Genomic DNA, 22848 nt, shown 5'->3' with positions numbered 1-22848 from the left:
CATCAGATGCACCTCTGCCCAATAATACTGTTGGATTTCTATAGATGCATAATTGAGAATGTGCTGAAATACAGTATTTCGGTGTGGAGCTGGAATTGTACTCCAGCAGGGAGTGAAAAATACCTAACGGATTGTTAGATTCAATGGAAGGCAATTGCAGTCCATCTATGGGAACAATGTTTGGGCAGGGTGAGAAATATAATCAAAAATGTAACACCCTAACCATGAACTATATACTCTCCAACAATCAGGCAGACACTACAGAAGCCTTCACTCGTGCACCACTAGGCTTAAAGAGAGCTTTTTTTTTAAAAAAAAATGAAGCCCTGACAATGTTAAACACCAAATCACGGTGCTAAGTGGTGCTGTGTTTGTATTTTATAAGCAGTCATTTTTAACGATTCATTTTAGAATAATGTGGTTTTAATTGCATATGGTTTATTTTATGTTTTTTTTAATCATAATGTATGTAATTCTATTTTCAATTCCAGTCAATGCTGATTGTGTTTCAATGGCTGGTCTGCCAGCAGAACGACAAAAGTGGATCAGCAGCATCAAATTTTTCCCCATGTAATTGTGGTTCCAAAAACATCAGCGTTCCATGTTACAGCCCCGAATATCAAATATGATAGAAATTCTATGAAAACACCAAAATAAAGACACCATAATTTTTGTAAGAAGCAAATTCATTTATGAAAATCTTCATTTTGTTTTGAACAAAGCACCGCATTTACAAATTATACATTGTTTGCTTACCTGTGCAAACAATTCTTGAAATTACGGTAAATCTGCTTTTACATGTTTTATTTGTATTTTACAGTATAAATTGAGAAACATACTTGAAAATATGGGCTAAATGAATATTTTGTTTATCATAATATTATTTGAACGCTCAATGAAACTTCAGCTGTAACATTAAATTATTTTCTTTTTCTCTATTCAACATATTCATATAGAATACAAAGAAAAAAAATCATTCTAACATTATTCAATAATTTTATGTTAAAAACTAACTTTTCTTTCCCCCCCAACAAAAGAAAAAAAATTATATTTTCATTTGCCAAATCTGTTAGAAGTTTATTTATGGCATTTGCTTCAAAGGTTGTTAAATCCCATCATGCCCTTCATGTTTCCTGCAGCACCTTGCTGAAATTGTCTCATCATAGTCTGTAGACCAGCCATTCCACCTAGATTGAAAGGAAGAATAGAATTAAGACTACCTTAAGAATAATAGCTATCAAATATTTCAAATTATACTCTCCAGAAATATAATGGTAATGGAGGAACTGGATATCTAACAGGGTTCTAGAAACTGTGGAGCCTATTTGCTATGGATATTGAGGTAAACATATTTCTGAAGCAAGGAAAAAAGATATTAGACAAGGTAAGGCAGGAATAATTGCAGTATATTTTAACCAATCAGATCTGGAAGAGTGCAGCAAAGATCCATCTGGGGAATGGATTATGGAAGATTCAGGAAGGACTTAAAATATGGAGTTGGCGACAATTTGGAATAATGGAGCCCAGAAGAAGAAAAGCGGAATCTGTTTAAGGTGGAAGTGTTGGTTCTCAATAGACAGGAATTATGAATGGGACCAAAGCATCAGGTCTCATCCATAGGAATGAAGCTAACCATTTGCATTCTCCCATTTCTTTGCTGAGCAAGTGCTCCTTCAGCTTTCTTCATGATTCCACCCCCCCCATGAAGATTTCCAAATCAGTAGCTTCTCCATCACCGAGACAGTCTACCACAAATTTGTTAGAAAGTCTTTCTTTACCCTATTTCAGATCATCTGCAACCAACTCTCTCAACATTAACACTTTGCAACCTCAATAATTTACAATAAAAAAATTATTAAACACAAAAATTGGAATTTTTTTTAATGTACAGTCACTCAGTTACTTAGATTGTATAGTCCATCATAATTCAGTGACTGGTAACTATTTGGGGAAAATTCAGTATTATTTACAAAGAATTAGATACAAATGTGAAAAAGGAATAAAACTACAATAACAGGATTTGTCTCTGACTTTCTAATTCTCTGCAACCTCAGCTACTCCTGCCATTTTCCACATACATGTGGCCTGCGGGCTGTACAATTATGTCAAAGAATTGCAAGCTGTGTGCAAATAGTGTTGAGGCATGCAGCTTCAAGTATCTCCTTCCTTTCAATCCTCAAAAACACGTTCTCGCTCGCTCAATATTTCCTTTTCCTCCCCCCCCATTTTCCTTCCTGCCATTTCCTCACTTCATAACCACTGCCACAACTCAATACTACCTCAAAATATTTTTGCTATTGTTTGCTTTCTTCATCTTTAATCCTTCCACTTACCTCTTTCTCCCACCTGCCCACCCATAGACCGTCACACATGTCTCCCCACCAAAAATCATCTCCCCATCACATCCAGTTTTCTTCAAATGTAAATTAGGTTTCATCTTAAAGAACATGCAATTCAGACCAATATTTTGGACGTGGAAATGCTTCAAATAAACATTATGAAATCAGGCTACCTTGTGGTCGATCAAAAGTATATTGACAAAGACAAACCCAAGTTTAATATAGGGATAGTTTTCTCAAATAAGAAAAAATAAATCAGTGTGCAACAGCACTTAATAAAAAATTAAAATGCATCGACAAGTGTACACAAGCATAAGCTTTTAAATACATTATGGAGATACTTGCCCATGTGATGAAGAACTCTTGGATCCATCATTTTAGCCATCTGCTGGTTGAGTTTGGCCATCTGAGATGGGTTGACATTTTTTGACATATCACCACCTGCACATTAAACAAAAGTTATTAAAACCTGAGAATTTAAATGATAACATTTCTAGTAAGAACAAAAGAACCTGCTCCAAATACTGATATTAAACTCACAGGATTTTTTTTTAAAAACCACTTTACTTCATTCTTTCTTTAATAATTCTTTTTAAACACAGAAGTTATTGAGCTCTGACAATAATCCTACAAAACCACATTGTAACTCAGAGTATTTAAGGATTGAACCTGAATCACTGGACCAACAAGGCAGCTATGCTGCCTGGATTGTACAAACTGCTAAAGACAAAATTGTGTGTCAGATGGAGAATGCTTGTTCATATTTGGCATGTCAGGTTATTTTATTGTTATCAAGATACAGGAAACATTTTTATTCTTGAATGCTGCAATGCTGCAAAACCTCTGTACCTTTGAAAAGACCTTTGATTCCTCCCATCTTTTTCACCATTTGAGCAAACTTTGTATACTGCGTCAAAAGCTCCTGTACATCTCTGGTGGTAACACCGGCTCCTCGTGCCACTCTTTGGATCCTTCCTGGCTGTTTACTGAACAGTTTAGCACCATCTTTGTTGTCCAGTTCTGGAAAAAAGTATCAGTGTCGTGGTTAAGCTCCTTACAAAAACATGCATTTATCTAGGAAAAAATGGCAACAATCAAGAAAATTGATATCATTTAATTTACCTGTTCACCACCTATATTTAAAAAAACACCAAAAAGCTAGAGGAATTCAGCTGGTTTTTCAACGTGCATAGGAGACAAAGATATATTGCCAACGTTTTGGGCCTGAACCCTTCTTCAAGGAATAAGCAGAATGAGCCAAAAGCAGGAAATCTCAGAATACAGTCAGTGCCGGCTGGGGGAGGAACCCAGACCAACAAAAGATGTTAATTGGATATGATAAGGAGAGAGGAGACAGGGAAAAGGGAGAGAGATGGAGCAGGGAGAAGGCGACAGGGGGAAAAAGTGAGGTTGGGAGGGGGTTTAAATGAAAATTAGAGAAGTTGATATCAAGGGTGCCCAGACAGAAGTGTTGTTCCTCCAATTTACAGGTGGTCTCAGTCTGGCAGTGCAAGAGACAATGGACAGACATGTCAGCAAGTGAAACGGGATTGGGACTGAAATGGATGGCCACTGAGAGATACACGTTATTGCGGCGGACAGAGCCAAGGTGCTCAACAAAACAATCGCCCAGTCTGCGCCCAGTCTCTCCAATGTAGAGACATTTGTGTTTCACTCAGCACCTATATTCAGCACAAATCCCTCTAAATTATTCCTCTATTCTATCTATCATCCAGTATTGATAATAAAAACTCTAGACTCTAGTGATGATTTGAAACCATACTCAATATTCAATTTTACATTAAACAACGGTATTCTTCAAGTTTATGAACTCTCATTTTTGTTAATACACTTATAAAACTTTGTAAAATGTCTTCCGTAGCCCATAACATCTATAGGCATTAATTTTACAGCACATTGGCTACTACAAAATGTTACACTCTACTCATTTGACATCATTTCTGCTTCACAAATCTAATCTATCTATTATTCTTTTATCTGTGGGTTAGGCAAAATTTCTACTTAACAGTAGTGTAAACAGTTTTCAAGAAAGAAATGGTATATAAAAAAGAGAAATGGCAACAAAAAGAAATGTAAACAAACTACAATGCAGAAATCCATAATAAAAAATGTGCACAATAGTCTTTAAATGAGACTCTGATATTTAGGAGTCTGATGGTGGAGGGGTAGCAACTGTTCCTGAACATTCTGGTACAAGTCTTGTGGCACCTGTACCTCTTTCCTGAGAGCAGCTGCGAGAACAGGTGGGTTGTGCGGATCCCTGATTGCTACTACTCTCCAACGGCAGTGTTCCATGGGGGGGTTAGCTTTGCCTGTGATGTACTGGGGTGCGTCCACTATCTTTTCTAGGGCTTTCCACTCAGGGGTATTGGTGCCCCCATAACAGTCGGTTATGTTATTGCCCCCATGTAGCCGGTCAGATCACTTTGCACTGCACATGTCAAAATTTGCCACGGTTTCGATGTCATACCAAACCTCTGCAAACTCCAGAGGGAGTCAAGGCACTGACATACTTTCTTCACAATGATATTAGTATGGTGAGTGCAGGAAAGGCTGTCCAAGATGGTGAGTGCAAGGAATTTAAACTTCCTCCTTCTCTCCACCACTGATTTCCCAATGATCACTGCATTGTATGCCTCTGGTTTTCCCTCCTGAAATCTACATTCAGTTCCTTGGTTATGGTGACATTGAGTGTCTTGTTGATGCACCATTCAGCCAAGTTTTCAAAAGTCTTCCCACATCCTGTCTCATTGCCCCTTTTTATACAGCCCATTACTATGGTATTATCATCAAATTTGTAAATGGTGGTGTTTTTGGAGGAGCCACAACGTAATAGGTGTAAAGCGAGTGAAGCAATGGGAAAAGTACACAACCACGTGGTGCTCTGGTACTGATGGAGATTGTGGAGATGTTCTTGCCAATCCACACTGATTGGGATCTGGGTGTGAAGAAATCCAGTATCCAATTGCACAATGGGGTGTTGAGTCACAAGTCTTGGAGTTTGCAGATTAGTTTTGAGGGGATGGCGTTGAATGCTGAACTGTAGTCAATAAACAGTGTTCCAGGGCTTTGTGCAGAGCCAGTGTGATTGCATTGGCCATAGACCTGCTGCTGAGGTAGGCAAATTTTGCCACTCAGACAGGAGCCGATATGGTTCAAAACCAGTCTCTCAAAACACTATCACTGCGGATGTGAGTGCCATTGGTCAGTAATCATTTAAGTAGGTTATCACACTCTTCTTGGGCAACAGTATGTTTGAGGCCTGTTTAAAATAAGTGGGTACCATGCCCTATATCTAAATACATTGGCCAGTTGATCAGCATAGGTTTTCAGTACTTGGCAAGGTAATGCATTTGGACTGGATGCTTTCCTTAGAACCACTCTCCTGAAGTTATCCCACATCAGAGAACAAGGGAGGGGGGGGGGGGCGCAGTGATTCTTCCTTGTTCTGGTGTTTAAATTGGGCATTAAGAAGTGAAGCTTTTCGGTCTCCTATTGCACTAGATTTGGCTTTGTATCAGGTTATATAATTTAGGCCCTGCCACAGCTGTTTGGTGCCCTTTGCTGCTTCCATTCTCGTCCAGAATCTCCACTTCACCCAGAAGATAGCTTTCCATAGGTCATACCTGCGATTTATGCAGTGTTCTCAATCTCCAATTTAAGTGCCTGTGAAATGGCACTTAGCAGGTTCCAGATTTCATTGTTCATTCAGAGCTTCTGGTTGGGGAAAACCCGGAATGATTTGGTGGGGGGGAAATACTTGTCCACAGCTATTTTGATTAAATCCATAAAGGCCCTGGTGTAATCATTCAGATCCTCAGCTGACTCAAGGCAGTCTGTTCTTCAGCCTCCCATATCCACCTTCTGGCAATTCACTCCAAATAGGTAACATCAAACTTCAACCTATCATTTAAAAAAGCCTTAACTTGATAATAAAATGAAAAAAAAAGTATTATTTGGCGTATTAAATTTATTCTTCATTCGTTAAAAAATAACTAATCTTCCAGCTTCAAAACAATCCTCTATTCTCTCAATACCCATCCACATCCAAGTCCTCAAAAATTGATTATCCATAGTGTTAAGTTTGAGGACCCCCCACCCCGTTGTAAATAATGACAACCACAATGTCAGTGCAGACTAACTCAATGCTTTACTAATTACATACTACAAGCATTACTAATGAAGCGTTCAGCATAAATCAGTTCCCCACGTCATCGCGTACACATAATGGTGTCATATCCAACACTCAGCATACACAGTCTTTGAAACAATCCGGTAGGTGTGTGGTTTGTTTGGATCTATGGAGAGGGATGGTAGCGGTCGAGGCACTTTGTTGTTGTAAAGGAGCACTAGGCATAATCTGTTCCGGTTTATCGGTCAGGATATAACTGGGCGGTGGAGATGACTATCTTGGTGGTCTTTTCGGAGTTGGGGTGGCTGCTCGCCTGATCTATGGTTTCAGGTGCCCTTCTTGATAGTATCTCCTCAGTCGGTGGTCTCGACTCTTCTCCGCGTCTGTCGACGTGTGGTGAAGATGCTTCTACTGGTAACTGGGTCGGCCCCTCACTGAATACACAGTCCTTTCTGGCTTTGGGAGTCATTGCATTGTCCACTGGTCTTAGTTGGTCGATGTGTCTTTTTCATATCACGTCCCCCACAAGGACATGATAAGAGTATGGGCTGAGTTTTTTCAGGACCACTCCCCGCACCCATGGAGCTTTGTGGACGTGCTAGTCTTGCACCATCACTGGTTCTCCCACTTCAATCGATCTTGGGTCTCACTTAGTGGAAGCTGTCTGAGGCTGATATTTGGATGGATTGCCAACAGTCTGATCTTAGATTTCTCCCAAACATCAGCTCTGTCGGCATTCTTTTGGTGGTTGAGTGTGGTGTGTACCTGTAACTCAGCAGGAAATTGGCAATTTTAAGGGACAATGACGAGTCTGAATTTTGTCTCATTTTCATGGCTTTCTTGAAAGTTTGTATGAAACATTCTGCTTCTCTGTTTGTACTGGAATAGTATGGTGCAGACAGTATGTGGCAAATGTTATTGTTGCAAATGAAAGCTTTAAATTCTGCTGATACCAGTTGCAGGTCGTTGTCGGAGACTAGTTCAATGGGTAATCCATGTGATGTGAAAACTGCTGAGTTTTTCAATGGTCTGACCCTCAGCCATTTTGAGTGCACATCAGCTACTACCAGGAAATTCTTTCCCATGAATGGCCCCGCAAAGTCTATGTTGGCCATTTCCATAGGTTTGCTTCTGTCTGAGGTGCTTTGGGTTGTACCGCACTTCTGACTGCGTACTTGATATCTTCCCCTATGGAAGGCCACCAGACGTGCATCCTGGCTCGTGCTTTCATACATACTATCCCTGGTGGTTATTATGTAGTTCAGCCAGGACATCTTGCTGCCACTTCTTGGGAATGACGGTCTGGTTCCCCATAGTAGGCATCCTTCTTCGATGGACAGTTCGCCATGTCTGGTGTAATAGGGTTTCATTTCCTCTGACATTTTCTGATCTTTTGGCCAGCCACTGTTTGTGAAATAGAATACTCTGGACAGTATTATATCTTTCTAGGTTTCCTTACTGATCCCCTTTGCCATTATCGGAAGTTGAGTCAGTTGGCTTTGATTTATTTCTGTTGGTTCTGAAGTCCATTTTACGATTGTTTCATTCTGCTCTGTATCTGGGAGTGTTAAGTGGTAGAGAGCACCTACGTAATTATTCTGTAGCACTAGTTTGTGTTTAAATCAAAATTGTAAGCTGCCAATAGCATCACCCACCTTTGAATTCAGGATGCCGCCACCATCGGCATTCCTTTATTTGATCCCACTGTTTGTTGTCTGTCACCAATGTAAACTTGAGAGGTCTCCAGCAGAAAGCTTCGCTCCAACCCGTTCCTCCGCAAAATGCCTGGCAGATTTATTTACGTTATCTTCGGCGGGATTGTTCTAAGCTTGGTGGATAATGCAAGGATTTTGCCAAGAGTTAAAAGACAAAGCTTAAAAGTGAGGATTACTGGGGAAAAAAAACCAATGTAAAACTTGTGTCCATACAGGTATTAGTGAAATCTTTTTTCCTCGAAGATGATGGCTAGTCCTTTTCTTTCCAATTGTGCATAGTTCCGCTCACAAGCAATTAGTGATCGGGAGGAGCATGCCACAGGTTGTTCTCCCTTTTCAGTTTTCTGTGACAGTATAGCACCCAATCCCACGGGCGACGTATCTACTGCCAGTGTTAGTTCTTTGCCCGGATTGTAATGAATTAAGACATTGTTACTGTTTGTTAAAATTGTTTTTAGTTCATCAACAGCGCATTCAGTTTCTGTGTCCCAGTACCATTTCTGATTCTTCTTTAGTTCATTCAGGGGATTACATAACAAACATGTTTGGAATGTGTTGCCGAAAATGATTTACTAGACCTAGAAATGATTGTAGTTCTGTTTTATTGGTTGGGTAGAGAGCTTTCCATACAGCTTCTGTATCCTTGTTGTCCATTTGTACCCCTTCCTTATTGATGGTGAAACCTAAATAAGTTCCAATGGTGCCATGAACACACATTTGTCTTTTTGTAGTCTGTTGTAGTCAATTCAGAAAAATGTCTAGGGTAGTTAGATGCTCGGGGTTGCCACTGCTGGTAATGATGTAATCCAAGTAGCAACATACGTTAAGTCCTTGCAATAACTTGTCCATAATTGCTTGGAATATGGCTGGTGCTGCTGATATTCCGTACGGTATATACAAATAATCCCAAATGTGTGTTTATGGTTACATATTTCTGGGAGCTGTAGTCTAGCTCCACCTGTTGGTAGGCCTGTGACAGGTCCAATTTAGTGAACTTTTGTCCTCCAGTTAATGTTTGGAATAGTTCTTCAGCCTTTGGAATGGGGTGATCAGGAATTTGTAGTACTTGATTGATGGTCACTTTGTAATACAATACGTATTTCTCCATTTTCTTTGTGTACTCGTACAATTGGGATTGCCCAATCAGAGTACTGAATTTTTTTCTAATTTCCCTTCTTTCTGCAGCCTATTGATTTTTTTTCCTTTATTGCAAAAGGTACAACTCTGGATTTGCAAAATTTGTGTACTGCTTTGGGTTTCACGTATAGTTTCGCTTGCACCCCATGAAATTTTCCCCAAACCATTTTCGAATGCTGTGCTGTAATGTTTTAAAATTGGAGCCAGTGGTTTGCCGCAGGTGTTCATCCCGCTTTTCTTTGTTCTTTTGACTCTTCCCAATCCAGCTGAAGGTTTCTTAACCAATTGCAACCAAGCAATAGAGGTGGCAAATGGTTAGATTGATCCTTGTACTTAACGTGTACATTGCACTTTCCAAAAACTTGTATTTCCTCCCCGTAAGAGTTTTTAAGATGGTGTCCGTTTGGAGCATCTTAGCGAGTGATAGCAGACACTCTATTGTTCTGGGCATTAGGAAAACCACTGCTCCTGTGCTTAGTTCCATCCATATCAGTTTGTTGTTAATGTGGATATGGATGTAAAAATTGGGCTCTTTGTGGCTCAGTCCACAGATGTGGATTACTTGTATAATATATTTATTTTCATTTGGTTCGTCTTCTGATTCATTGGTATCCGTGTTTTCAGTGTCAGAGCTTGCTCCCGTCTCTTGTGCAAATTGTATTTTTCTGGAGCCTGGCTAGCAATCTTTCTTTAATCATTGGGCATTTTGCTTTGATGTGCCTCTTCTCATTGCATTTGTGGCATTTGGCTTTTTTGAAATAGCAATTATTGGGAAAGTAATTCGTCTTCCCCCAGTGAAAACATTTTTGGCGGGCAGGTTCCCGGCAGGAAGAATCTTGGCGGCAAGATTTATTGATAGCCAAGTCTCTCTGGCAGACATCTGCATTGCTTGTCACTGTCTCAGCATCAGTAGCAATGTATAACACCAGTTCAAGTGTCAGATTTCGTGTTGCAATTAGTTTTTCCTCAAGTAGTCTGTTCAGTTAAACCCATTGTTAATTGATCTCTTAACGCACTGTCTCTGAATTATCCAAATGCACAGTATCTAGACAGTTTACGGTACACAGCCATGAAATTTGAGACAAAGCTGTTGTTTACATCAGTAAAATTTATGTCTGTAATTTCTGGAGGTCGGGGATTAAGGTGCTGACCAATAGCTTGACAGATTTCAGCATATGTTTTCGTTGAAGGCATGTGTGGGCTCGTTAGTGATCTTAAGAGCTCAGAGGTGCCTCCTCCCATTACGGTTAAAAACAATGCACATTTTTTTTATTCAATGGAGGATTTTCAGCAATATCATGGACAATACAATGATTATCAAAATGTTTTACCTATGCTTCCCAAGTGTCTTTGTCTTCATTGAATTTGTTGAAGTGAACTGCAGGAATTGCTGCAACCATCTCCTGGGTTTTCCAGCTTTTTGCTGTCTTCTGTAGTTATAGTTGATAAGTGTGTAATGGTTGAGTGAGTTCTTGAATCCTTGTCGCCACTGTTATGTTTGATTTCCCCCACTTGTAAACAACGACAGCCACGTCAGTGCAGACTAACTCAATGTTTTACTAATTACATACTACAAGCATTACTACAAAGCGTTCAGTATAAATCAGTTCCCATCGTCGTGTACATGTAATGGTGTCATATCCAACACACAGAAAATGGAATAAGTCTGTTTTGATAAAGGCTTTTTTTTGTGAAATTAAACATTTTGCACCGATTTCATAATTAATTTTATCCCATAATTCAATCAAATGTTTCCAAACAGGTGTATCCACTTCCCACCAATAATTTTGAATTCCTCTTGTAAAATCCTGTACATTCATTTCTCCTATTTTACCAAGTTCTATATTAACCCAACCATGAATTTTATTTACATCAAACAATGCATTAATAAATCTCAATTGAGATGCGTTATAATTCTTAAAGTGGGGAAGTTGTAAACCTCCCAATTTAAACTTCCAAGTCCATTTTTCCCAAAGAAACCCTCGCTATTTTCCCTTTACATCAGAATTTTCGAACTCTCGTATTCAAATTTCTTTTAAAAATGTTTCATGAGTTAAGATGCGGATATTGAAAAAATTGAACTCTAGGAAAAATATTCATCTTAATACAATTAACTCAATCTACTATAGTTATTGGAAAGTTATTCCACCTGTTCAAATCCTCCTTAATTTTATTAAGTAATCATAAATAGTTCAATTAATATAAATTATTTAAATCATTGTCGACCCTCATACCTAAATATTCAATTCCAGCATCTGGCCATCTAAATTGAGTGGACTTTCTACATTGAGTATAATCACTCTGAACTAAGGGCAAAATTTCACTTTTGTCCTAATTAATCTTAAACACGAATACATCACCATTTCCTTCCAATCTTGTATGTAATTGATGCAACAAATTCATAGGGTCTGTCAAATGAATCAAAACAATTTAGCAAGCAAATTTATTTTATATTCTTGATTAACCTTTATACCCTTAATTTTAAAATCTTGTCTTAACACCGCAAAAGGTTCTATTGCCCAAATGAACAAAGAACATCCCTATCTACTTGATCTAGTTAACGGAAGACCAGAAATGTATCCATTAGTCACCACTTTTGCAAATGAATTTTTATATAAAGATTTAACCCAATTTATAAATGTTGGTCCAAAACCAAATTTTTCCAAAACCTTTAAAAAATTCCATTCTAACCTATCAAATGCCTTCTCTGCATCTAAAGCTACTGCCACACACTTAAGTCATCCCTTTTCTGAGCTAAATGAATTAAACATTGTCAGCAGATTGTCGCTTTTTAACAAACCCTGTTTGATCAATACAAATTAAATTTAATAAATATTTAGCTAATCCATTCGCTAAAATTTTAGCAGTAATTTTATAATCTGCATTCAATAATGATATTGGTCTATAAAGATGCAGGGTTTAATGGATTTCTATTTTTCTTTGGTATTTCTGTAATAATTGTATTTGATAAAGATTCTGGTAGAGAATGGGATTCCACTGCTTGCCTATACACCTCCATAAAAGGGGGCATTAAAAGGTCCTTAAATTTCTTTAAAAATTCAGGCAGAAAACCATCCTTCCCCAGTGACTTACCACTCTGCAATGAACTCATCACCTCATCAACTTCTCTTGCCATAAAGGGAGCATCTAAATCTTTGATCCTGATAATTCAAACTAGATAAACTTATTTGAGATTTTTTTAAATTCTCATTTTTAGTCTCCTGACAAGTAGACTTAGATCTATATAAATTGAAATAAAAATATTTAAATAAATCATTAATTTATTGAGGTTTATAGGTAATCTTTTTGGAATTTTTAAAATAGCATTAATTGTTCTAAAAGTAAAATGTTTGTTCCATTTTCAACTGCCAAGAACTTTGACCCCTTTCTCCTAATTCATAACTCTTTTATTTAGTTCTCTCAATTAATTTTTCTGTTCTACAAGTCTGGATTGCATTTTACTGTTTTTTGTTATTAAATTCTTCCTTGTCTCATCCAAAGCCTCTTTTCCAATTGATTAATAATCTTTAATTTTCCCTTGCAATTGCACTAATATTAAAAATAAATCTATTCTTGAATAAGAATCATGCCAATATGAATAAAAAGTCTCCACCAAATAGCTGTCAAATTCATTCTTTCATCAAACACAAAATCTTTGCTGCGTTTGCTCTTAAAACTGATCTACCCACTTATCCAACACCAGATCAAGACAGCAATTAAAATTTCCTCCATCAAATTCTTCTCATGAGCTTATTCTAAATGCATAAAAGTATCATGAATAAAACCTTCATTTACATTTGACACATTAAATACTCATAAGTAAAGAAGTGTCCTCATTTTAGAATAAATTTGATAATGAATCAAAACAAACCTCCCCACAGGATCCATAACCACCTTTTGAATTTTAACAGGTAAAGTCTTCTTGATCAATATCGCAACTCCTCTTGCTTTTGAGTTAAATATTGAGGCTACCTGGTAATGCTCATTCTTACTGTTAACCTCTTGCAGAGAGGTTAAAAACTTAATGGATATCCCCAAACATTTCATATTCAAAGGTTCACTAGAAATGTCAAGAGCTTTTTCTGCATTCCTTCCAATGCAAGTATATTTCCTCTAAAATTGAAGAGCTCCATGAAACTGGGATGAAGGCCCCTTCAATAGACAGTTCAAATGTGTGATAAATAGATATCAGAACATAAAGTCCTTTATTTTTACAGGGAGTTTTGAGTTTTTTCAGAGGATACTTTTTTTTAAAAAAAGGCCAGTTTCCATCAACAATACATTTCAAACACAAGGTGGTGGCTGGCCACATTACATTCAGTAACTAATCATAATTATTTAACAGTAAAATAGTAAATGACTAATTCTGAACAAAGGTCTTAGACTTGAAACATTAACTCAAAACTTTTCTTCTCACACTCATGCTTGGACCTGCTATTTCCAACATTTTCTGTTTTTATTTTTGCAAATATAAGGTAATAATTGAAAAAGGAGAAACACACAAGATTCCACAAATGATTTTGACATGAAATACAGACAATCCACTCAAAACTGAGTTGTTAACAAGCAAAATCTTAATCAGCAAAACACCCCACAATCTTGGGAGGTACCCAAAGTAAAAAAAAAATACAGAATCAGGAATGAACCAGGATTCCTTGAGATGTGATCAGCTCCAAAATGCATTGTAATGACTAGACAATTCCCAGCTTAGCCCAACAAGAACAGTGGGCACATGGAAACATCAGCATTGAAGATTCAACTCTCAAATATTTGCCACCATGACGTTGAAATATATCACCATTCCTTCACTGCCATTGGGTCCAAATCCTAGCATATTCGACCCAACAAACCCATGTGAGTATCTGCAGAAGGTGATTCTCTGCCACCTTTACAATGCACAGCAAGGAATAGCCAATAAATGCTAGCCTTCACAACAATGTCAATGCTGGAAAAAGACTGGTGCTGTTGAACATCAAGAGACAGCAAAAACAAAGAAATGTCAGTCCAATAATCAGCAAATCAAAACAAGATTGGAGATAAGCAATAGCTGTAACACTCAAGGTAGAGGAAAAAGAAACAGAAGAAAAACATTCACTTCAAAAGACACAACATCTACAGTAAAACCCCCAGTACCCGGCACCTTTGGGGATTGGTAAATGTCAGATAAGTGAATTTGCCAGTTGTTTGAGTGTGTGTGTGTGTGGCTTAATTGGTAAACCAACCATTAGGGGCACCAATTTTAAGCTCTCATTTTTTTTTTACCCATTTATTTTCCACAATTTTGGATAATGGGGATTTTATTGTATTTCCTTTTATAAGCATTTGCTGCACCTCATGATCATTTTTTATATATCTGTCCAATACTTACTGGGCCAGTTTGAATTACAAGTTTAAAGTACAAAATGTAATAGCAACATACCTTGGTCATTCATACTATCCATTATGGTCATCAATTTTTTCAACCTTGCCATTGATTCTTGTTCATTACCTTTGCTCATGAAGTCAGTTCCAAATCCAGGGATCATACCCTTAAAGAAAAAGGCATATTTGGCTTGAGACATGAGGAATAAATTAATTAGAGATACATTCAGGACTCTCCAAAGTATACATTTTGGAACAGAACCATATGTAACTGATTCAAATAACAAATGTAATTTCAAACCACGCATGGAGTTACAAAAGACAATGACATTTTCAATGCAAAGATGCTGTCTTTGTTTCTGTGTATGTTTCAAGGGCATTAACTACCATTTGGCCCATTTTAATTTTCAAATCAAGACAACATTGTTCCAAATTGCACTTTAACTAGTTGCACTGCAGAAAATGTTAAAAAACCCACCATTATCTGACTGAATGGACCCATCTTCATAATGTTTTGAAACTGTTCATACATATCACGCAGAGTGAACTGACCTACAAAACAAAGAGCAAGTAATTAAATCATTTTAGTTTGCAATCTTTCCCTTCTCCCTCCCAACATTTCACATGCAAGCTTACCATGTTTAAGCTTGTCTATTAATTCTTCATTGTCATCCAATTTCAACTCATTTACCTTATCTATTAAACCTTCAATATCACCCATGCCTGAAATGAATAAAAGTTAGTTTTAGTGTATATTATATTATTTACAATTATATACATCAGCAAAAATAATACTTTATCATACCAAGTAATTTGCTGATGAAGGGCTGCGTTTTGAATGGTTCAAAATCATCAATATGTTCTCCAGTACCAATGAAAATTATTGGGCTTTTGGTGGCAGCCACCCTGAAACAAAATATGAAACTTTAGGACATATATCTTCAAGTGATCTTATTTCACATTTTGTTGACAAAACTGAAAATAATTAGACATTTTCATATATTTCAAAATTCAATCATAGTTCAGAAAGTTATGAGAAAATTTACTCTGCCTAATTGCCAATGTTTACTAATACCAGCAATTACCAGTAACTTTTTCTTTTTCATAAATCCTTGCATACAGGAAGCCAATCAACCACTGAGCCAATCCCATCAACCCACTATTTTCCAACAACGTATTTACCCCTCCAAATTTCCTGCCATTCACCAAGAATATGGAAATTTACAGGAACAAAGTAACCAGCAGCACAACTTTGAGAGGAAGGGGAAAATCAGAGCATTGAGTGATAACCAAACTGTCCTGGAGAGAAAGTTTAAGTTCCAGAGTCAGCACTAAGGTCAGAATCAAAGCCTATGATATAATCATACCATCTAATCAATGTGCCATTCTTCTCAAGATTCCTTCATAGTCATGCAATACAGAAAATGTAATATAACAAAATTCTTTAGCCTACAAGGCAGTCACCATTAATATTGCCAAGCAACCTCTTTCAGTAAGAAAAAAAGCTGCCAAAAAAAAGTCCCTTCAGAGACACTAAATGCCCATGGATTGACTTCCAGCAGTCCGTAGCCTCTGTAGCCACACACATGCCTGTTTGATCCATTGGCAACAAGAGTGACATATCTAAACCTCCACTATAATAAGGAAACTTTCAGCGCCCAAGATCCTTTGGGAACCCTTCTTGCCCTCAGCACCCTCTCAAAACTCTATTTTGATACCTGGTTCCCATAAGCCAGTCTCCTGCAGCCTGTGTGAGTCCTTTAGCTGCTGAGCCCCTCGCTGGTCTGCTGCCATAGACACTATCCTGTAGGGTCATCTCCAATACTTCTTTGGGGAGGTGGGACAGTGTGGGTATTCCCACTATTTCTGATGCCCTGTGCCAGTATGCTACTCCTTTTAACCAGGCATTTAAAGCCAATACAGAGTTGTCAACTTTTGGACTGGATTCTGAACCCTGAGGAGCAGCGCCATTCTTCGTTCCCTGCTCTCCTGAGTCCACCACTCTGGCAATGCCATTTTTACACATTTTTTTTTTAAAGTATCTGGAAAGCTTAGGGTAGACATTTTTTTAAAGAAACTAAGTACAAACAAATAGATTCCAATAATTGAGTTGTCTGAACACTGCTTGTGCAATTAGATCCAGCTCCCAGATGACACAACACAATTAGTGTTCATAATAGCATAACTTTGGGCAAATTCAAGTTTAGGACTTTAGAAATTATGACATTTACAGAATGAATCAGAAATGATACAAGCCAATCTTATTGATAAAACCATGATAGCTTATTGTGAAATGTTTCATCTTTGAATTTATGATTTCTGCCAAGTTCAATTTTGGACTTCAGCTTTCCAAAGCTACATTTAAAAAAAATAGAAAATGAGAATACTTCCATAGGAAAGTGCCACCTTGTACTAAAGATTTAAGATTTAATTTTCCTTTATCAGTCCAAACATAGGATTCAAAATACAAGAATAATGATCTGGATGGCAGTCAGGTTTTGAAAAGCATGACAAAAAACTGATTAAAGGCACAAAAATGAGAGACAAATTATATTTTTAAACCCAGAACCAAGACATGGCAATAATTTTGTAAGTTCATTATTTCCACTACTCTTAAAAATCATTTTACTGCTTTATACCTGTAATAATGCACAAGTCATTTCATAATGAGACATTAGGGCTGAGGATGAATTGTTAAGCAGGTTTAAAGCTTAAAAGCAAAGGGATTATAAGTTTAGGATGGAATTCTGAAAGCTTTGACAGCCTAAACAAATTAAATTGGGGAATAATCTAAGAGGCCAGATATCTCAAAAAATTATAGTGCAAGAATAAATTAGAGTGATAGGAAGTGCAAAGACATGGAACAATTTGAAAGTTAAGAATTTTAAAATCAATACACTGCTTAACCAAAAACTAATGTAGGACAGCAAGTACAGAGGTAAAGGTGAATGGGACTCTGTATACATTTGGACATCCATAGCTTAACTATCTGCTCTTTTAATCCTGGATATATCACCCACATATATAAAGGCAGTGGAGGAATCAGGTGATGGTGAGGTGGAAATGTATGTAATCATCATTCATGGTACAAATAATATTCCTGAAAAATAAGAGAACCAGGAAGAGATGCAGGCAGTCTTCTCAGTCACTGTCAACAACCAGAGAGAGGACGACACAAAAATCTGTCATGTAATCCCATCCATCTGGACAAAGAAAAACTGCAGACAGGTCAAAAAGGGGTTCTTACTTAAGTCAGAAATCATACAAAATCTGATTAACACTTTGTTTGTCATTTGGTCCTGTGTCAGGGTGGAAACTCCAATGTGCTTCAAAGTTTGGAAACAAATGACCACACTCCAACAAAAATAAAACTGCAAACATATTCAACTTCAATCCAAAATAAAAATTGAAAAGAATTATGCATAGAACTGTCAATTCACATCACAAAAATGTTCCAACATTCAAACCAAATCCACAATTAATCTATACATCTATTATAATCTATTGTTTCCAGGAAGATTAGTACTTATTCATATCGTCTGAAGCACTTACGCACTGAGAGCACCTCCTCCTTTAGCATGACCATCAAGCTTAGTAACGATAACTGATGCAACATCCACTTTGTCCTTAAAAGCTTTCGCTTGTGCTTCACAGGCTTGACCAATTGATGCATCCATTACGTAAACAATGTTGTCTGGTTGCTAAAATGAATGGGGGGGGGGCAAAAAAAAAAGGTGATTTTTTTTTCCCCCCACAGTAACAGCCTCAAGCAGGTAATATGTTTTCTCCCATCATGTTGACTCAGATGGCAGCACGACTGTAGCTTGCAGCAGCCACTCTGGACAAGGGTGTTACATTTATCCATGTAGGTGCCGTGAAGGAACATTAGAATGGATCAAGGATGGAGCCTGGAATGACAGAGAATGGGAAAGGCAATGCTGGAAACATCATGAAGGAAGCAAAACTCTTGAAAGTCGCCAAGGATCAACTTGAATGGCTGGTGCTGACAGCAGAGAGCTCATTTCGGCCTGGTGGTCATGGATAAAACCCTCTGTGGTGGAGACGGCGGTGGGATGAACAGAGTCAGTGGTACCTCAAGGCTGGAATTAGCAGGGCAGCAGCCGGCAGGCCCAAGGTGGGATATGGCCGTGAGGGTTATCTGTATCACTGGTAGCGGTGCCATGTCAGGCTGGAAAAACAACAAAAAGTCAAGGAGATAGTCTGAGGGTCTGGAGCGGTGGGCCATATGTTGGCTTGGGCATCCACGGCACCCATGTCGGCTGGGAGTGCGGGGCATAGAGGCGGTTGGTGCTGGAGCCTCAGAATGAGGGAGTTTCCCTGAAAAACAGGCCGGAGGACTCTTGGTACCAACTGTGACCCGGTAGTGGTCGGAAACCTCAGACGGCAGCACAGCAGAAGGCTGCAGCAGCCTTTGGATAGGGGAAAAATGGCAACTGCTGAGCCAGGAGTCACTTAATGGTGATATGGACTTTGCTTTTCTGTCTTACTGAGCCCACAGAGTGATCTCTGTCTATAAACATGTTCCTTTCACTGTTACTTTTGTACATTCTGTTGAAGTAGTTTGTTTTAAAGTCTAATGTAATATTATGCTAGGATTAAATGGTAAGGGTTAAAATGGTAATTTGGAGGTTGGGACAAGATGGCAGCCTTAGTTCGTGATAGCTGCGTGGCTGTTGCTTGCAGTGGCCCCTTGCTTCGGTGCCATTTTCCCTGCTCCTACTTTTGGCTTTATGTATGGTATTATGTTATTAAGTAACACCTTGTCCTAGAGAAACACAATCTTGTTTTTATAGCTGTTTTACTATTTTAAAAATGACAAATAAACTCTAAATGATTGAAAACTTACTATGGAGTTTGAAACTTGCAACATTTCTTCAAATAATGAATCTTCCTGTTTGTGTCTGCCACTGGTGTCAACAATTATTATCTCAAAGTTTTCTTTTTTAAACTTCTCCACACCTTCTGAGGCTATGATCACTGGGTCCATTTCTGTGTAGCTGAGTGGAACAAGAAAACAAATGTTATTTTAAAACTTGTAAACTTGTATTGTGTGCCATTTTGATCACCCCATTCCAAGAAGGATCCAGTAACAAGAGAGGGTTCAGAAGAGATTCTCCACAACGTTGCCTGAAATGAAGAGCTACTGTTATGAGAGAAGATTGGATAGGCCAAGCATTTTCTCATTGGGATGTAGGAGGCTGAAAAATGACCGCAGAAGTTTAAAAATAAAATGACTTTCATGGACAGGGTAGCTATTTAGAGTCTTTATCCCATGGCGAGGAGGCTGAAAATGGAGAACAGATGGGAGAAAAGGGAGAAGTTAAGATGAAATCGGAGAATGTTCTGACACAGAAAATAGTGATCATCTGAAACAAGCTGCTAGAGAAGAAGAGGTAGGTAAAATACTTAGAAGAAATTGGACATACTTAAAACAGGAGAGACAGAATGACATAGGCCTTATGGGCCAATGGAATTGGTATGGGTCAGCAACACAGATGAATTAAGCCAAAAGGCTTATTTATGCACTCTTATATTCTATATTTTTCTCTTTCTTGTAGTCTAATCAAACAGCAATCTCAAAAGAGGAGGTCTCTTAAAAGAGCAAGCACAATACACAAATTCACAGAATCAAACCAATTCAGCAGTCACACACACATGCCCATTAAAAACTGTAACTTAAGTCACCAGCTCAAAATTTTCAAATAACGTTCTTTGGGTAATCTGCTTGACCAAATTCTTGGTCAAAAAGAAACTATGTAATGAAAAATTCCAGTAAATGTGCAAACATCAGGTGCAGTCTGATCTGCTGAGTACCTGTTCATTTTTAGGTGAACATTCAGCTAACCTAATTACAGATGTGTTCAACATGCATGGCATTTCAATTTTCATTTCATATTGAAAATTTTCAGATTAAAATAAAGGAAATACAGTTAAATAATGGTTTAGAATAGGGTTTAAAATAATAGAAATTATACACAGGCACTTTGAAAGAACCAGGTTAGTACCAGATGGAAATAATCTAACATTAAAACATAATACACAACCTCAATTTTATTCTCCCTTATTACATTACGTGGTGATTCACATGAATTTAGCAGTATTTTCATATGTTGTTCACGATTCTTTGTCTGATGCTGCACCATAACTAATAAAATACTAACAAGGTTCATCTCTCTTTTGAGTTTCTATGGAACTAGCTGGAATAGTCAGCCCAAGAGAACTGAATGATTTTTTTTTTAAAAAGTGCTTTTTCATTTTGTTTTCCCTGATTTAACTGTCTCTTATCCTGAGACTTTATTCAACTCTGCAGATGAAATTCATCACTTGTTGCAAATAGATCCATTACTTAGAAATTTTGGGCAGAATTGTTTGCAATTCCTGTCATTGCTATAAATTTTGTTACTAACAAGTTTCTACAAGTTTCTAGTATTCAATAAAGGGTGGAACAACAAGTATGCTCAAGGAAATGAATCCAGAGGCTGAGCCCAGGCCATGGATTCATTGCTTTGAGCATACTAATCTCTAATCATCAGGAATATTTGATAACTCGCAAAATTTAATTTTAAAAATATAATGAACTTACCTGCAGTCTCGTGCAAATTAAAAAAGAATATACTTAGTTTCACTACCTTATTGATGAACGTCTGTCTAAATGCAGAGCTGAGGGACCAAATACAAAAAGTACCTACGCTGAGTAAATTTTGACAAGAAGTGTCATAGATTCAGTGCTGATACCATAACAGAAATTGGAGGTCAGATTCATTTTCAACACCTAAAACACACTTACGAAAGGACTGCAACCACCACTAACAGTGGCTTCAAATTTAACACTATCTGGGCAACTATAAATAATGGCAATCATTTCCTGATCAATTTCACTTGACTTTCTTCATCTGGAAATATTACCTTCCATAGAATGGAATTCTTGCTTTGGTTGCATTCTGCTTCAGTTGATCAAATGCACCTGTTGGCCAAAATAACACGATTTGATCAAATCTTCAGCTTACTTCACTCACTACTCCATGCCCTCAGTTCACAATTTTAAACATGTAACTGTAAACTCTGACCATCTAGTATCCAAATGGTAATCACGTGGTTCAGCACTTCGCTTCATCAATACTTCACATCTTTAACTTTGGGATCTTTGGACTTAGTCTCCACGCATATGCATACTTGCAAGTTGTTCATTATTGAGAGCATAAGCCATTTGTGGAACCAGCTGGGAGTCAGTGGTACCTCAAGGCTGGAATCAGCAGGGCAGCGGCCGGCAGCCCCAAGGTGGGATATGGCTGTGAGGGTTATCAGGAGTGAGAGTCCATTTATAGCTAGCATCAGGACCCAGATTGCATGAGAGTTCAGAATACAACCCAGGGTTCACAATAATAACAAGTTTCAGGTTGTCCTATTTGGACCCAGCTCCAAGCACATGCCCTACCCTCATTTGCAGTTGTACAAGCTGAAACTCACCAGATTCTGTTTCCTGTGCTCTGTTTAAATTCAATGAGGCTAGCTTCCCACTACCTTTAAACTAGTAAATTTACGAGAAAATTTATTATACAACCATGTTTTATAAAAATCAACATGTATTGGGTAAGGATGCAACATCTAAAAAATTCAGAAAATCGATTTCTCTGCTTACTGCATAAAGCTGATTTTATGAGGGTTGAAAACATTATCCTCAAAAATTAAGTAGCCAAATGTAATTGGTGGTCTTTTAAAAGTACCAGCTTGTAAATCACCTGATTTCAGATTTATTGTCAAGCGAACATGATATCACATACAACTCTGAGATTCCTTTTTATTTTCAATTTTTATGGAAGAAAATTCTGGTCACTGAAAATACAGCCAGTATACAAAATGTCTATATATTATTCATTTTTTTAAAAGCCTCATTTCCATAAAATCAAGCAATTAATAAAACACAATTATACACCCACCTGCTCTAAATGTGTCTGCGCATATCAAGCACGTCTTCCAGCCTTTCCTTTGAAAGTAGTATGCGAGCTAAAAAAAAATAAAGTTAAATGGTGCAACAAAAATACCAGCATAAGAAAGTAGTGTCTTGAATTCCGCAAGGCAAATTAAAGTCTCATTGGACGATGGTGCTTTTGAAATACTGACA

At 37.7% G+C, this 22848-nt stretch overlaps 1 protein-coding gene across 2 annotated transcripts in view; it reads right to left on the bottom strand.

Moving 5' to 3' along the window:
- Positions 1-668: 668 nt before the first annotated feature.
- Positions 669-22848, bottom strand: part of srp54 (signal recognition particle 54) — a 28976-nt gene continuing 6796 nt past the window's right edge. The window contains exons 7-17 of one of the 2 annotated variants that reach the window (XM_069916769.1): positions 22664-22730; positions 21633-21690; positions 19573-19723; positions 18258-18406; positions 15511-15611; positions 15342-15428; positions 15184-15257; positions 14764-14872; positions 3189-3359; positions 2685-2780; positions 669-1187 (exon numbers count right to left, since the gene is read on the bottom strand). In XM_069916769.1, the coding sequence (XP_069772870.1) occupies positions 1096-1187; positions 2685-2780; positions 3189-3359; positions 14764-14872; positions 15184-15257; positions 15342-15428; positions 15511-15611; positions 18258-18406; positions 19573-19723; positions 21633-21690; positions 22664-22730 (1155 nt within the window). In that variant the 3' untranslated portion in view covers positions 669-1095. Of the gene's footprint in view, positions 1188-2684; positions 2781-3188; positions 3360-10675; positions 10856-14763; positions 14873-15183; positions 15258-15341; positions 15429-15510; positions 15612-18257; positions 18407-19572; positions 19724-21632; positions 21691-22663; positions 22731-22848 lie in introns of those variants that run through there. The other variant, XM_069916770.1, reaches the window with a different exon arrangement.

This window comes from Narcine bancroftii, chromosome 2 (assembly GCF_036971445.1).
Source record: "Narcine bancroftii isolate sNarBan1 chromosome 2, sNarBan1.hap1, whole genome shotgun sequence".
Lineage (NCBI taxonomy): Eukaryota > Metazoa > Chordata > Chondrichthyes > Torpediniformes > Narcinidae > Narcine > Narcine bancroftii.
Note: the sequence above shows the minus strand (reverse complement) of the source record. Positions and strands in the feature narration are given on the sequence as shown.